The sequence below is a fragment of the Manacus vitellinus genome, unplaced genomic scaffold, assembly GCF_001715985.3.
Source record: "Manacus vitellinus isolate BGI_N305 unplaced genomic scaffold, ASM171598v3 scaffold_2_pilon, whole genome shotgun sequence".
NCBI lineage: Eukaryota > Metazoa > Chordata > Aves > Passeriformes > Pipridae > Manacus > Manacus vitellinus.
This window is the reverse complement of record NW_021940208.1, coordinates 47358557-47372073: the sequence shown is the minus strand read 5'-3', so window position 1 is coordinate 47372073 and position 13517 is coordinate 47358557. Positions and strand designations below refer to the sequence as shown.

At 39.8% G+C, this 13517-nt stretch overlaps 1 protein-coding gene across 2 annotated transcripts in view; it reads right to left on the bottom strand.

Moving 5' to 3' along the window:
- The window catches only part of FARP1 (FERM, ARH/RhoGEF and pleckstrin domain protein 1), a 181221-nt gene that overhangs the window by 26227 nt on the left and 141477 nt on the right, over nt 1–13517 (bottom strand). For both annotated transcript variants that reach the window (XM_018071128.1, XM_018071129.1), the window contains exons 14-16: nt 4594–4784; nt 3024–3113; nt 765–898 (exon numbers count right to left, since the gene is read on the bottom strand). In XM_018071128.1, coding sequence (XP_017926617.1) covers nt 765–898; nt 3024–3113; nt 4594–4784 — 415 coding nt within the window. The remainder of the gene's footprint in view (nt 1–764; nt 899–3023; nt 3114–4593; nt 4785–13517) is intronic.

Sequence of the window (13517 nt, the reverse complement as noted above, 5' to 3'; positions counted from 1 at the left end):
CTGCCTTTCAAATAATTTTCCATTGTCACTTTTCTAACGGAGAAAGAAAAGCTCAGCTTTCAGCACCAAAGATAAATTACCAAAAAATGCCTACACCAAGCAAATCAATCTAGTCCAGACAGATCTAATCAGAGCAAGCAGAGGGCTTCTGTGTGCTGCTGCCTCTGCTCAGGTTTCAGTGGTCAAATGAATTAACTGAGAGTCCTGCCAGGGAAGAAGTACTCACTTCATAGCTATTTTGCAAAATTGTCATGTTTCACTGTCATTATTATGTTAAGGACAGATAATTTTTAAGCCTAATGTACTCTTCCAACACTCTTTCAATTTGTAGAATGAAGCTAGACCCTGAGGGTGTCACAGCTGTGATGCTGCAGAATGGGAAGCTGGTCTGTGAAATCTTCCCAGCCTACACCTATTTTGACAGAAATGGGACCTGGTCCTTTGCTGCTCCCTCTTTATTACTGACAAGCCTTGCTTGTGACATGTTCTTCAGAAGAGTTGCCATGTAGAAACACACATATTTGGCAGGAGAAAGCTTCATCCAGAGTTATGGTCTCATTTGCATATGTCTGTATCTGAGACATCTGAACAACAGAGTAAACACGAATAAAGCACAATTCAATGAACCTAGTCTGTTAATAACCAACACCTGCGACTTTCACAAATTAATCACTACAGTAGATCACAAAGAGTTAGTAAGAAGGGAATGCGAAAATGCTAAACTGCATGAAATAACACAGATAAGTAGCAATCAAGAATCTTACCACAGAGCAAGTCTCTGCTCAATTTCCTTGAGAAAACCAGTATGAAATTTGTGCAAAGGTTTGAAGTTGGAGAAAATGAGATTTTTCAGTGTTTCAGGCATGCAATCTTCTTTACTCACTGCATTCTGAAACCACTACAAAGAAAAAAAGAAGTGAAATTATTGGTGGGTGGAATGCAGCAGGTATGATCATTTGCTGTCTTCATGCACTTAACCCAAATACACCTAGTGCCTAGTGCCTAATCCAGCAACGATTTAGCTGGCACCAGGAATACAACCCAGGCTACCCCTGATACTCCTATGAGTGAACTGGTGAACTGGGGCTCTTATCAGTGGTCAGGCCCTGCACAATTGAAAAAGGAATTCCTTTCCCCTTTGCCATCACTGATCAATACAAACTGAATTGGCAAATGCTGTAGGTGCAAGAGAAAGAGCATTGCAATACTTGCAACACTTCCAAACAACCCAGTAAAAACAAAAAATATGCTCTGCATTTTCTTTTGCTGAGTTCTGCCTGAAATCCCTTCAACAGCAGTTGGTACACTAAGCACACTAAGCACACTAAGCACACAAGCCCATGTTGCTGTGTGCAGGTAGAGAACATCACACACTTTGCAAAATGAACAAGTGGAAGACACTACTATGAGAAAACAGGATGGGCAGTGCCAAACATTGTAAAGACTGAAATAGGCTCCTCAGTTTTCCTCCATACTCTCCTAATTTCACCTTAACAGACCTATGGGAGAAATAAAGAAAGCCATAGGACTAGATGGCTTGCCAAGGTAGCAATGACTATTGCCTTCAATATGGTAACACTACTCCCTCCTCACTGCCCTAAGGGGTTCCAGCTTGGTTGACTTCCAGCAATGCCTAGAAGCCTGTTTGGATCACAGAAGGCTGTTACAGCAGTCTTGCTTGACACTGCATCAGCTGGAGCTGAGCCAGGCTTGGGATAAAGAGAGATCTCTCCCAAGCCTCCCTCTCCTGCTTTATCTCCACACTGAGCAGAGTTAAGGTGAAGCACATCTACCAAGCCTCAAAATTCATGCACACCATTTGTTCCTTTTCCAATGATGCTAGATACTTATTCACTCTCAGTGGCCTCCCGGGCCAGTCTTTGTGGAGCACAGCTGATACAACTATGCTAATGACCAGGCCTATCCCTCTTGGCGAACCAGCAAATTCAAATTTGCCTACCCCAAGAAGAAAATGGGGTTTAGCTCTGAAGAGCTAAAACTTTGTTTCTGCAGCCACTGGGTGAAATACGACATATCTGCATATCTGCTGTTGAGACTGCAGCAATGACCACTGTCCCACAGAACCTGGCCTCTTCCCTCATTGGCCTGGCTTCTCACAAAGCCGGGGTAAGTAGCAGTGGGGCCACAGTTACTTTTTACTATAAAAACCATGCTATATTGGCTATGTCTGAGCTGATGTCAGATTAGCTTCATCTGTCATGTGGGGTCCTGGAACACACAAGAAGCTGAGGAGAAAGTGTGGCCCTGGTTCCCAGCTGGTCCCAACACCCTCCCCTGCAGCACGTCCTCCTTACCACAACACAACACAGGAGTGGGCAATGCACCTCAGTGGGCAATTAAAGAGCTGAGAGTCCTGGAGCTGACTGAAATAGCACAAGGGGTTTTGGATCCAGTGCCCTTTCACAGACAATTGTTATTTCAGGTCAAATCTTCCACCAATATTCTTGGAAGTGAAACAAGACTATTGGTGTGTGTGCAAAGATGGCACACATTTGCCTTGACGATTTTAACAATCGCACTCTGATCAGATACTGCAGAATAATGATTCCTTTAACACACAGTTTCACTTACTGAAAAATCAGAATTATTCAAAGAGGTACTCCACAATATTTCATGTTAAATGGAGGGCATTTAATCCAGTAGAAAACATTTATATGTGCCCCTAAGGAGCTACTTCAGTTTTAAGTCATTGAAAACTCACAGGCATTTTAGTAATTACAACCACAAAGCATGAGAGCAAGAAAATATAACTGAACTGTGTCCCAAGTTCCTCAGCCTGATATAGTTTCATAGTGCATGTTACTAACCACAGTGCAAACCTCTACTTTCTGGTTTTTGTGTTATTTCCTCCCTGGAGGAGCACTCCTGTGCACTGCAAAGAATACCTACAGTACAGAATATAAAAGTAGCACGGAACAGTTAAGATGTTAAATGGAGCAGATGAAATACTACTGCTGACTAGAGCTTCACATGTTTCATGAGTAATGCTCCAGTAAACATACCGATGTGATGACTTCAAGGTCCTTCAGGTATGTTCGTTCTGTAGTGGCTGCTTCTTTAGCAATGAAGTAAGCTTTCTCAGTTGGGAATCTCTGTAAATTGCAAACACATTAGGTTTTCCTCTGCTTTTATGAAGAAAAAAAAACGTCGATAATGAATCACGAAGACTGTTACAAACCAGTGACCCTTGCTTGTGGTTACCGTGACTCATGCTTGAATGTTCCTAAACCCTGAAGCCCTGAAAACAACCCTTCCTTGCAAACACAAGAGAACAAGCACTTTCTACGGGTTTTTGGGAGACTTCTTTTTCAGCCATGGTGATTTCTACTGCTTTGGGGGGCTGATGTTCTTTTAAGTTTATTACTGGAGAAGGACACATTCTGAAGTTCACAAAGAAATCCCTTGAAGGCTAGATGACCATTTGAATCAAATGTAAAATTTGACTATATATATGACAAAAAATTGTCTGATTATTATAAGTTTCATCATCAGGATGAAAATCCACAGTAGAAATACTCTCAGAAAAATTCAAACTCATAGGATTTTCCCAGTGTGGCTGGACAACCTAACAGTGGGAGAGGGGAAGGATTTTAGAGTAAGCTACAGATTTAAAATGTCTTAATTCTGAAGAGCTGAAGGGACGCAGCTGATCTTCCTCTGTGTTGCTCAGGAAGCAAAACTTAAGAAAAAAACATCCATGGATCCTTTTCCTCTCTGTTTCCTCCCTGAAGACAAATGATGCAGGGGATACGCTAGGAAAGACATTAAGTGGAGACTGTGTGGGCATTTCCTGGTCAGTAAATACCACCAAAGGAACCATGATCAGCTGGTATATACAGCTGCCACTGGCTGCTCTAACCTGGACTGAAACAGAATCCTAAGTCTATTAACTGATTCTTGGTTTTTCTTGTTCTCAAATTTTTCTCACATATCTTGCTAACTACTCACAGTGGGAAAAGAGATCTTCCTTAAACAAACTCCCATTTTCCTGCAAAGACACCTGAGTTTCAACTTTATTCCTCCTGCTCCAAGCTCAGGAGAAAAAACAGACCACAGAAGGGCAAAAGCAACCCCCTCTAGCCCTGCAGCACAGGAGGGATGAGCCAGCAGGCACCCAGAACACCCTGGCTCAGACAGACATTTTATTTTCAGAAAGTGATTTTGGATGTGATGCTCCCTTACGGTTTTTGCTGCCATAGTGAGTCTGAGCCAAACACTGCCAGCTGAACTCTGCAGGCTGTTGCTCCATAAGAGCGTTTTCTACTCCCACAACCAGATGCCCCCAGTGGTGCTCCCAGCAGAGACAGACTGGAGAGCCTGGGTTGGACACTCCCACATCGGGCTCAACACTGTTTCTTTTCTTTCTATCACCTGGAAATTTTCTATCTAGTAAGACAATGGAGTTGACTCTTTTGTTACAACAAACTACCAAACTCCACTGCTTAAAAACAAGTTAGACTTATAGGAGATCCTGTCCAAACAAGCTCTTAAGATTTCAACCAACAGGAATGGCACAGATTTATTATAACACATCACAGAAAAGAGAGCCAAGGCCATCTTCATATGCCTTACTTTTCTTTTCACCTCTTCCTCGTCATCAGTCCTGATGCATGATGGGTCATTCAGCAAAGGGCTGACCAAGGGAGATGACTGCTTGGCATCAGGGCTCAGGTTTGGAGAAAGAGTCATATTTGCCACTGATGGTCCTCCTTGGGAATTGATGGAAAGCTCTGAAAGGTGAGGGCTGCCAGTCAGAGAACCTGCTAGGAAAAATGATAAAAGAGAAGTTAGTTAGGACAAGCTCTCTCAAGAAAGTACCAAAAGGAGCTACAATTTTAAATTGCAGCATATGAAATTATGCTACAAGACACAGCCATCGGGGTCCTCAAACTAGCCCAAATGGCCTTGAAGCCAGAGGAACTGCATCCACTTGCATTAACCAAGGGACTGCTTAAGGGTCTTTTAGCTGATGGAATGGGCTGAAATTACTGAATCTGTAGGGAAGGGATCAAGGCACACATGACTGAACTGCAAGTCTTTACTGTGAGGGTGGTGAGGCACTAGTACAGATTGCCCAGAGAAATTGGGGATTCCCCATCCCTGGAGGTGTTCAAGACCAGGTTTGATGGAGCTCTGAGAAACCTGGTCTAGTGAAAGGTGTCCCTGCCAATGGCAGGGGGGTTGGAACTAGATGATCTTTAAGGTCTCTTCCAACCCAGGCCATCCTATGATTCTGTGAGCCTAACCATCAACTTAATATAAAAATTTTCACCACTGTAATCCACTCTATGGAACAGAATAAATACAACAATATGAGAATCATCCTAGGAATGCCATTTTTTCTAGCAAAGTAGAACTACAAAGACTCAAATCAGTACTTCACAGGGAACTATAGGACAGAAATTAGAACAAATCTATATGGCTGAAGTCTAGAGAAAAACGATAACTTTCTACAGCGGTGTTGCTGCTAAGACCAGTCAGATCTAACATGAAGGGAAAAAACTACTAGTTTCCCAATTTCTACACACAACACAAGTATGTTTATTATACCTTGTAGGTCTTTCCATGCTCCTCTGATTGTTTGGGATGGAAATGCTAGCATTACATTTACATAAGAAAAGCAATACTTTTAATGCACAAAGCATGACAATTTCAGATTTTCACAGATATAAAGTCCCATTTAATTTTGGATAAAAGTAATAAAGAATTAGACAATTAATTACACTTTCATGGATTCATATACACTACATTAAATATTACTGAAATTAGCATTTTGTCTTCTGGAAGGCAGCCAGATTACTGACTGCACAAAAAGAAAATTTGCCAAAAATGCGCAGTGTCCTCCCAGTTATCTCCTCCTCCAAACCTCTGAAAATCTAAATGTGTTTTAGAAGAAGGATCTGTCATATGGAAGAACATTTACATCTGTACCGATTTGGTGTCATACACTAAAACTGAATCAAAAAAATGTGACAAGCTCTTGATTATGACTTCTTATGGCTGTGTAAAACACATACAACGCTGTATATAATTAAGGTCAAATACAATTTACTATCATGTGTTTGTGTCCTCCCTAAATTATGACAGGTAAATGTTCCTGTTGCTAAAAAACACAGCTGAGATGCTTTGGTAAATATAATATAATAAAAAATAAATATAATTAGGCCAGCAGTAAAACCTATTTATTTTCTGGAAGAACTCAAGATTTATTGCTAAAACATGAATGTTTTCCAATTCCAAACCAGTTCATGTTTATAAATCATTCCTTTGAAAAGAGAAGGAAAAAGCCAGTACAGTTATCAGTTTATGTAATCATGACAGTTACGTAGCCGATTATAAATCAGAGTCAAAGCAGTATTTGTCTGAAATAAAAGTCTATATTATTACAGCTAGCAAGAAAGGATTTACCAACAGTTTCACACTAAATCAATGTTCAGTGAAATTTGAGAAAATGTCACAGCTTGTTACACAAATGTCAATTTTATTGACACTAGCACACAACTATATACAGTATTTTCAAAATAAATCGAATTCATCATTAAGAAATAGTGAAACAGATTAATAGCAAGGTTGTAAGGTTAAAATTATTTAACTACATTACAAAAGATATAAGAAAAGTGATATCACCTCAAACGTGGAAACAAAGAAATTCTGGCACTATGCCTGTCATATGACAGCAAATAAATGATTTGCACCTCTGTGAGAAGTTCACAGGCATTGTAGTCTAGGAGTTAAATAGCACCTATCTGTGATAGATAGACATAGATATATTGACTTATCTACCTACCTATCTATAATCCTAGATCTAACTTCTGAGGTACTGAAACTTTTATCAGTACTACTCAAGTATTTCAAACTACAAAATATTGAATAGACAATGAATTAGAAAGACTTCCTGTTCTAGAGTTGGAAGACATAACTTGGGAAAAGTATTATGGAAAGTATCACAAAAAAATGTGCCTGGTGGCTCACAGCATTGCGTATACACCCATGATTAAAGACTTGCATATCAATGCATCACTGACATTCTCAAAGTCATTTTGCAGCAGGCTGAAATGCTGCATCCTCCCTTTTGGTATCAATGTGGGCATGAGCAGTGACCAACCACCACCACCTACAAGCAAGAGCTCAGTTAGGCCCCATCTGCCAGTGTGCTGAACAAGTGAAAATTAAAGCTAGGTATAAGAAAGCAGCTACATTACGAAAGGGCCTCAAAATTCTCTTACGTTAGTACATTCTGGGGCCTGATTACAACCAACACTGCCATAAAGATCAACACATTGGGTGTTGTTCTGGTAAAGGTGGGAAACAAATTTGTTTTGCTGTAAGTCAGTAAGCCATGAAAAAACGAAAATGGAAAGTCTTCCCTCCCCCATTGCCAATCAACCAGGACATGTGTCACGCTGATGGGTCGTGACAATGCTACAGTGACTTTCTCTTTTTTACGGAGGTGAGGAATAAATAACCTGTATTAACCGAGTTTCATCTGACCTCCAGCCACAGAAGAGTATATTCCTGCAGGCTCTACTCATCAACTACATGCTGCAGAATATAAACAGAAACAGAAGGGAGAAGACCAATCTTATTTACAAGGTACTGCAATTCCTCACATTTTACCCTAAAGGATTCATTGACTGACAGGCAATTATTAGTATGTCAGTTGCCAGATATCAAATGGTACCATGCATTGGAGGCCTAAAAGGTTTGCAGCTGGTAACATGGAATTTTCTTTGCTAGTACTCCAAGTAATCTTTATTTAGATTCAGACTTGGGCCATCTTTCAAATATAATGGAGTCAGCTGTATACACACAAACCAAGAGAAGTACAAAAGAATGTTTATCTAAGGATTGCTTAAGTGCATACAAAAATTTTATCCTTGGTGGAGTGGGTAGGAATTAATAAGCATGTGCTTCAATTATTTTCTAAGCTTGGGTTTAAGATGAGAAACAAACACTGGTTGACGACAGTGACAAATAATGAGAATGTACTTTACCACAGTATGCCAGATTGGCTCATCAATGCCAAAATAGCTGGAGTGGTTCTTAGTTCCACTGAGCTAGTTTATTCTCCAGGCATTGGACTAAAGTGTTGCAGTAGGGAAGGTGACAGAGGAGTAAAACTTGACTGAAATCTAATTTGAAAAAAAATCCATGAAATGACAATGGCATTTTACATGGCCATAGGATATGAAATTATGGGTTATCTTCCTAGCTTTACACATGTCCCAGATTGCTCCCCACCAACACACATGTTCAATGTGCTACACAAAATCAAGCCAGGGGCTAAAATCAAATAATAGCTATACCTTTGTCAAAATACACATTAGTTGCTTGCTGCAATTGGGTGGTAGGAAGGCATAGGAGTGCTGGCAAACTATGTGTGCCCTGCTGGACAGGAATAAGTTGTGGTCCATCCCACCAGCCACATCTGCTTTACTCCAGCCTCCCATCACACACAAATGTTAACCCATAGGGACTGGTGCTGAGGTTGGTGTCTATGGAGCATTGGGCTGGCTAAGTGATACTGCTTTAAAACATGGCTCATATCAAGGAAAAAACAGTTGAAATCAGTATTTTTCAGTTGATGAAGAAAGTCTATCCCAGAGGTCAATTCACATCACAGGTGACCTGAACTGCCTGCTGCCTCCTTCTTTGTTGACTACATAGACAGCATAAGATCATCAGAAATCTTTGGTCAGAGACTTTAAGTTAACATGGGTGAGCTGCCCTCTTTGTGAGGGAGAAAAATGGGACTCAATGTATCCTGAAGATACTCCTCCTCTTTTCCTTTTCTCTTGTAGCTGCTAAATAACAAACTGAGGCCATTTAGTGTTCTGCATCTGCTTCAAAAGAAACAGTTCCCATCCATCCACACTCTTTTTTAACAGTGAGGAATAGTACAGCAGTGTTAAGATGCTCATGGGAGTACCAAAAAGCAAAAATGACTCAATTATGGAAACTGAGAGAATACATCAATCATTATTGAAGGTGACTGAAATTCTGCTGGAAAACTTCACATACAGCTTAAGAGCTCACCAATGTTAAAAGTTATATTGTTTTCAAGGTTGTTATTATTATTATAAATTAAAACATGTTAAGAACCAGAAAAGCACCTTTCTCAATACCTGGAATGTTGCAGGGCCTACTTGCTCTTATGCCTGCTCCACAGCCTGCTCTGCAGTCAGGGGAGGCTGGTGACATCAATATCCCAGTTACTCTGCTTTAACATGGGATCAGTGTTTTCTAAACTCCAGTCTGGCAGATGGAACCCAACTTGTTGCCCCTTTGTCCTTGGCATTACTGAGCATACGAAGAAAGCATAATAAGAAAGTATCTAACAAAGCTGCCGCTGCTGTGGCCACACAGTCCAGCTTAATTTTCCATTTTCACACTGGTTGCATAGCTCTAACTTTTGTCTAAACATTTTGGTCAGAGAAAGATGCATAGTACAAAATGATATGGTGGACAGATAGCACCAGATAAAGTAAAAAGAGTTTTCATATACCAATCACTGAAGTACCTTAGATTGGAGAAGAGTTTAATAAGGGTGTCCATCCCCTCTCTCCAGCTGTGAACCAGGCACAGTCATTTTGCTGAAGAGTTATGGGATGGAGATTCTGCTCTGTTCTCCCTCAATGCAAGAACAAAATCCCACTGACTTCCACAAAAGCTTCAAAAGAACCAGTTCATCAAGCTGCGCTCCTCTTCTCTATTACATGAACCAAACTGGATACAGTTAGTTAGAAAAGTAGTTATACACAGCCATAAATTCATGTACAAACATCCCTGAACGCAGTACCAAAGAATTTGAGGAGAAATAGGAATTAAAAGCAACTCAGGAAGAGACCCAATCTAACTCTGCTTGGCTTGAAGAGGAACTTCATAGGGAGAAATGTTCACTTTTAATTCACAGCTTCAAAATGTGTGCCCATGGCAGTGAGCGGAATTTGGGAAAATGGTGCACCTTCTCAATGAACCAATTTCCTCATATTTAGGACAAAGCATCAGCTAGCAATTGGACAAAACAATTAAATCAGTGACAGTTTTACAGCAAAATACCAGTTAGAATGAGTAAAAGCCTTCGGTACAGGTGAAACTAAAAATAATAATAAAAAATTAATTCCATGCATACACAGTTAAATGGCTTGACATGCTCATAGTCTCATCAAGCTTGGTGTTGGTTTAGTAGCCAGCAACCTCTCCAGTTGGTAAAGGTCCATGCTTTATTGGTATACTGCAGTATTAGACAGTGGTGAGTGTGAAATCAGACAGTAACTGCTGTTGGCCTACATCAGGGTATACTCACATCTTAAGAACAAAGAGCGAACATTACAGTCTGGGAAGAATGCAAGGTCACTGGGCATCAGTCCTTTGTCTAGCCTTGATCTTTCCAGACAGAAATAGAGCAACCTATAGAAGGATTCCCTGCTGTACCCAGGGTTAGGGTTGGTTTGCTTTTGTTTGTCTCTAAACCAACATGACATAGTGCTACAATATAATTGGAAGCCTTCATCCCCCATGTAAGTTTCTGCCACAGATACTGTCCATTTCAACAAGACATCTCCCTAAGACTGCAGTGATCCTGCTTATGAGCTACGGCAGACGCACTTGATTGCTGGGTGCAGCCTTCATTAGGAAATGAAGGGCAATCTGGTGTGCTCAATGGAGCCCAAATGCACTGGAAAAGAGGCTTTCTTCCCCCGCTTCCCTCCACTCCTCTGCTCCTCAACATGGTATGATTTCTCAGCTTGAGACTCACAACCTGGTGGTGGTTTTCATTAATTCTGACGTGAGGAGTGCTCTGTGAGACAGGATCACTGTAATAGGAGGTATTAGGTACTCCCAATACAAAATAGGCATTTCTGCAGTAAAAGGACATTGAGACAGTGCTCCAAACAATGCAAGGAACAGAAGATACACCATGCTTTGAGGATAGACAGAACATTGAAAAGGCTTTTTCTCCCAGAGAGGTACATGCTGACAAAACAGTGCATACAATGAAACAAAAAATGTTTCTCTTTAAACGGTATTAAACAAATGACAAAAATGAGAATGAAGTCCCCAGTATTGCCAATTTTAAAAATTAATTTTGACTATTGAGATTTATTTAAAAAAATCTATGCATGTGCACACACAGAAATCAGGAGAGGGCTGGATAAGTGAAACACTGCCAAGCTTACGAATGTTTGTTAGTGAGTCCAGGTGAGCTTCTTAGCAGAGAAGGGAAAAAATAAGGATTCAGCTAATCAAATATTTTTAAGTGCCTCATGGAAAAGCAACAGGCACGAGCTCTAGCATTCTCTGACGTAAACAGAGAGAACTACCTCTGATCTTTCTGAAAACCATCAAAGGCAAAAACCTGTTCTCTTCTCAAAACAAGATTTGCAGCATTTTAATCTAATTTTAACAAGTTTGAAAGCTCTTGAATCATAAAGCATTCATTTTCCTTCAACCTCCAGTGACAGCTGTATCATTACTGCCTTTAGAGTTGATTTTATCAGTAGGAACCTTCAATTTTTATGGTTCTCAAGGGCCAAAACTTTACAAAAAAAAAATCTTCAACAAAAATTACACCTCAAAACTCTAACCATTCTAGAGCAAAATATTTACCATCATGTCACACAAACTTATGAACCTAAGTCTTTATCCTCTTTACTGTAGTAACACCACCATTATTTACACTCCTACTTGTGAAAAGGATGCCTGTGAATACACAGCTCAACCATGCATACAGGCTTTCCAGATCTCATAACATTTAAAAGTGCTCACTGCTTTTAATAACAAACAACATAAACCAAGCTTATTCTACATGCTCTTTATAGAACACAGAATTAGAAGACAAAATGCTCTGAAAAACTGCTATTTGTCACCCGAAGTAGGCTTTTTATTCATATGATACCTTTGATTTTTAAATAGAAATTCTGTATTTTAAAATACCAATGGCATCACATAGCCTAACCACAGGGAAAACCACAGAAGATGCTTTTGCTCAGGATCCACATGTTGCACAATTATTTTCATCATAAATAAGTAAATAAGATATGTGCCCTTGTCTAGGCATATTTCAGCAACTATAGAAACTACTGAAACAGAAGAGGAAAAATATTTGGCTAATGTCAGTTTCCCAGGATTTAAATTTCCTTCTTTCCTAGAATTTGACAGTACAAGCAAAATTTTTCCTAATGTAGCTTGACTAAAACCAGTCTGCTGCTACACACATTTGAGAAAAGTTACACATCACTCTAAGCTTTGGGTCCTCGTGATGTTAACACTGCATCTGCCACTTACCATCAGAAAACCCAAACCCATCATCAACAAGTAGGAGACATGAACGAGCAGCTGGGTTTCTGACAAGAGGACTGTTTTCCTACCGCTTGAGTCTGACAGTAGCTAACAAAAGAAAGACCTGTATATTAAAATTTGTTTAAGAAGATTCATATATATAGGGTTTCTCTTATTTCATATGGACAAGAGGATAGATCCCCTAAATGAAGAGCAAGAGATGTGCCAAAATACATAGAAACTGCCTTCTCAACTGAAGCTGTTGAGAGGGAGAGAAGCATTATTGGAAGACTAAAAGGGACTTTGGCTTCCTTCACTTTATTACATGCTTGAACAGAGAACCTCTTTCCTTCCCACTCAACTGCCCTTTCCAGCTAGTAACAACAATGCTGCTGAATGAAGGGGATTCTCCAGTGGTTCACGTTCTTGTGCACAAGGCTAAGTGACACCCAACTCCCTCAAACAAGTATGGAAGTCAGGAAAAACTTGAATTGTTAATTTGTTTTTAATCATTAGAAGTTAAATTGCAGCAATTAAAATTTCATTCTAATGTCAATTCTGATAGCAATCTAATGGTTCATTATAACAAATGAGATTCGTTAAACAAATGGAGTATTTGACAGAATTTATAGGTCAGATACCTTTTTTTTTCTATTAAAAAACTGTTCTAGAAATAGCCACAGTTCATGCTAATTGCATATAAATCATACTGATGAGATCTGAATAACTGATTTTCAATATTCAAAATCAGGTCTGCATTATCAGTTCAACTGATCAACATAATTCTTGCTCTCCGAGTACTCTATAAAATTATTGGGTCTTTAAACTCTCAGAAAAAAAGTGGAAAGCACACTATGTCAAAGGGCATTGTAAATGAATAAGTCCATAAGTTTTTGGGTGCTATTCTCTCTTGCTTGTCTTCCTGACCCTGGAGCCCCCCAGAAGAAACTTCTGGTGATTATGGAGACTCTTTACATTTATGTGTTTGTTGTGGGACAGAAGAAGATAAAATTGAAATCATCTCTTCTTCTTACTAAAGAAAAAGAGGTCCTATAAACAGCTTTCAGATCTGTCTCGCCCATTTTCCATTTAACTTGCTCTGGTCACCACCAAGTACTTGCATGTACAGATAGAGAGATCAGAAAGAAACTTCTGGCATGAATGCTACTGCTTCAGAATGAATAGAGCTGCTTCAATTATCAGAAGCTGCACCA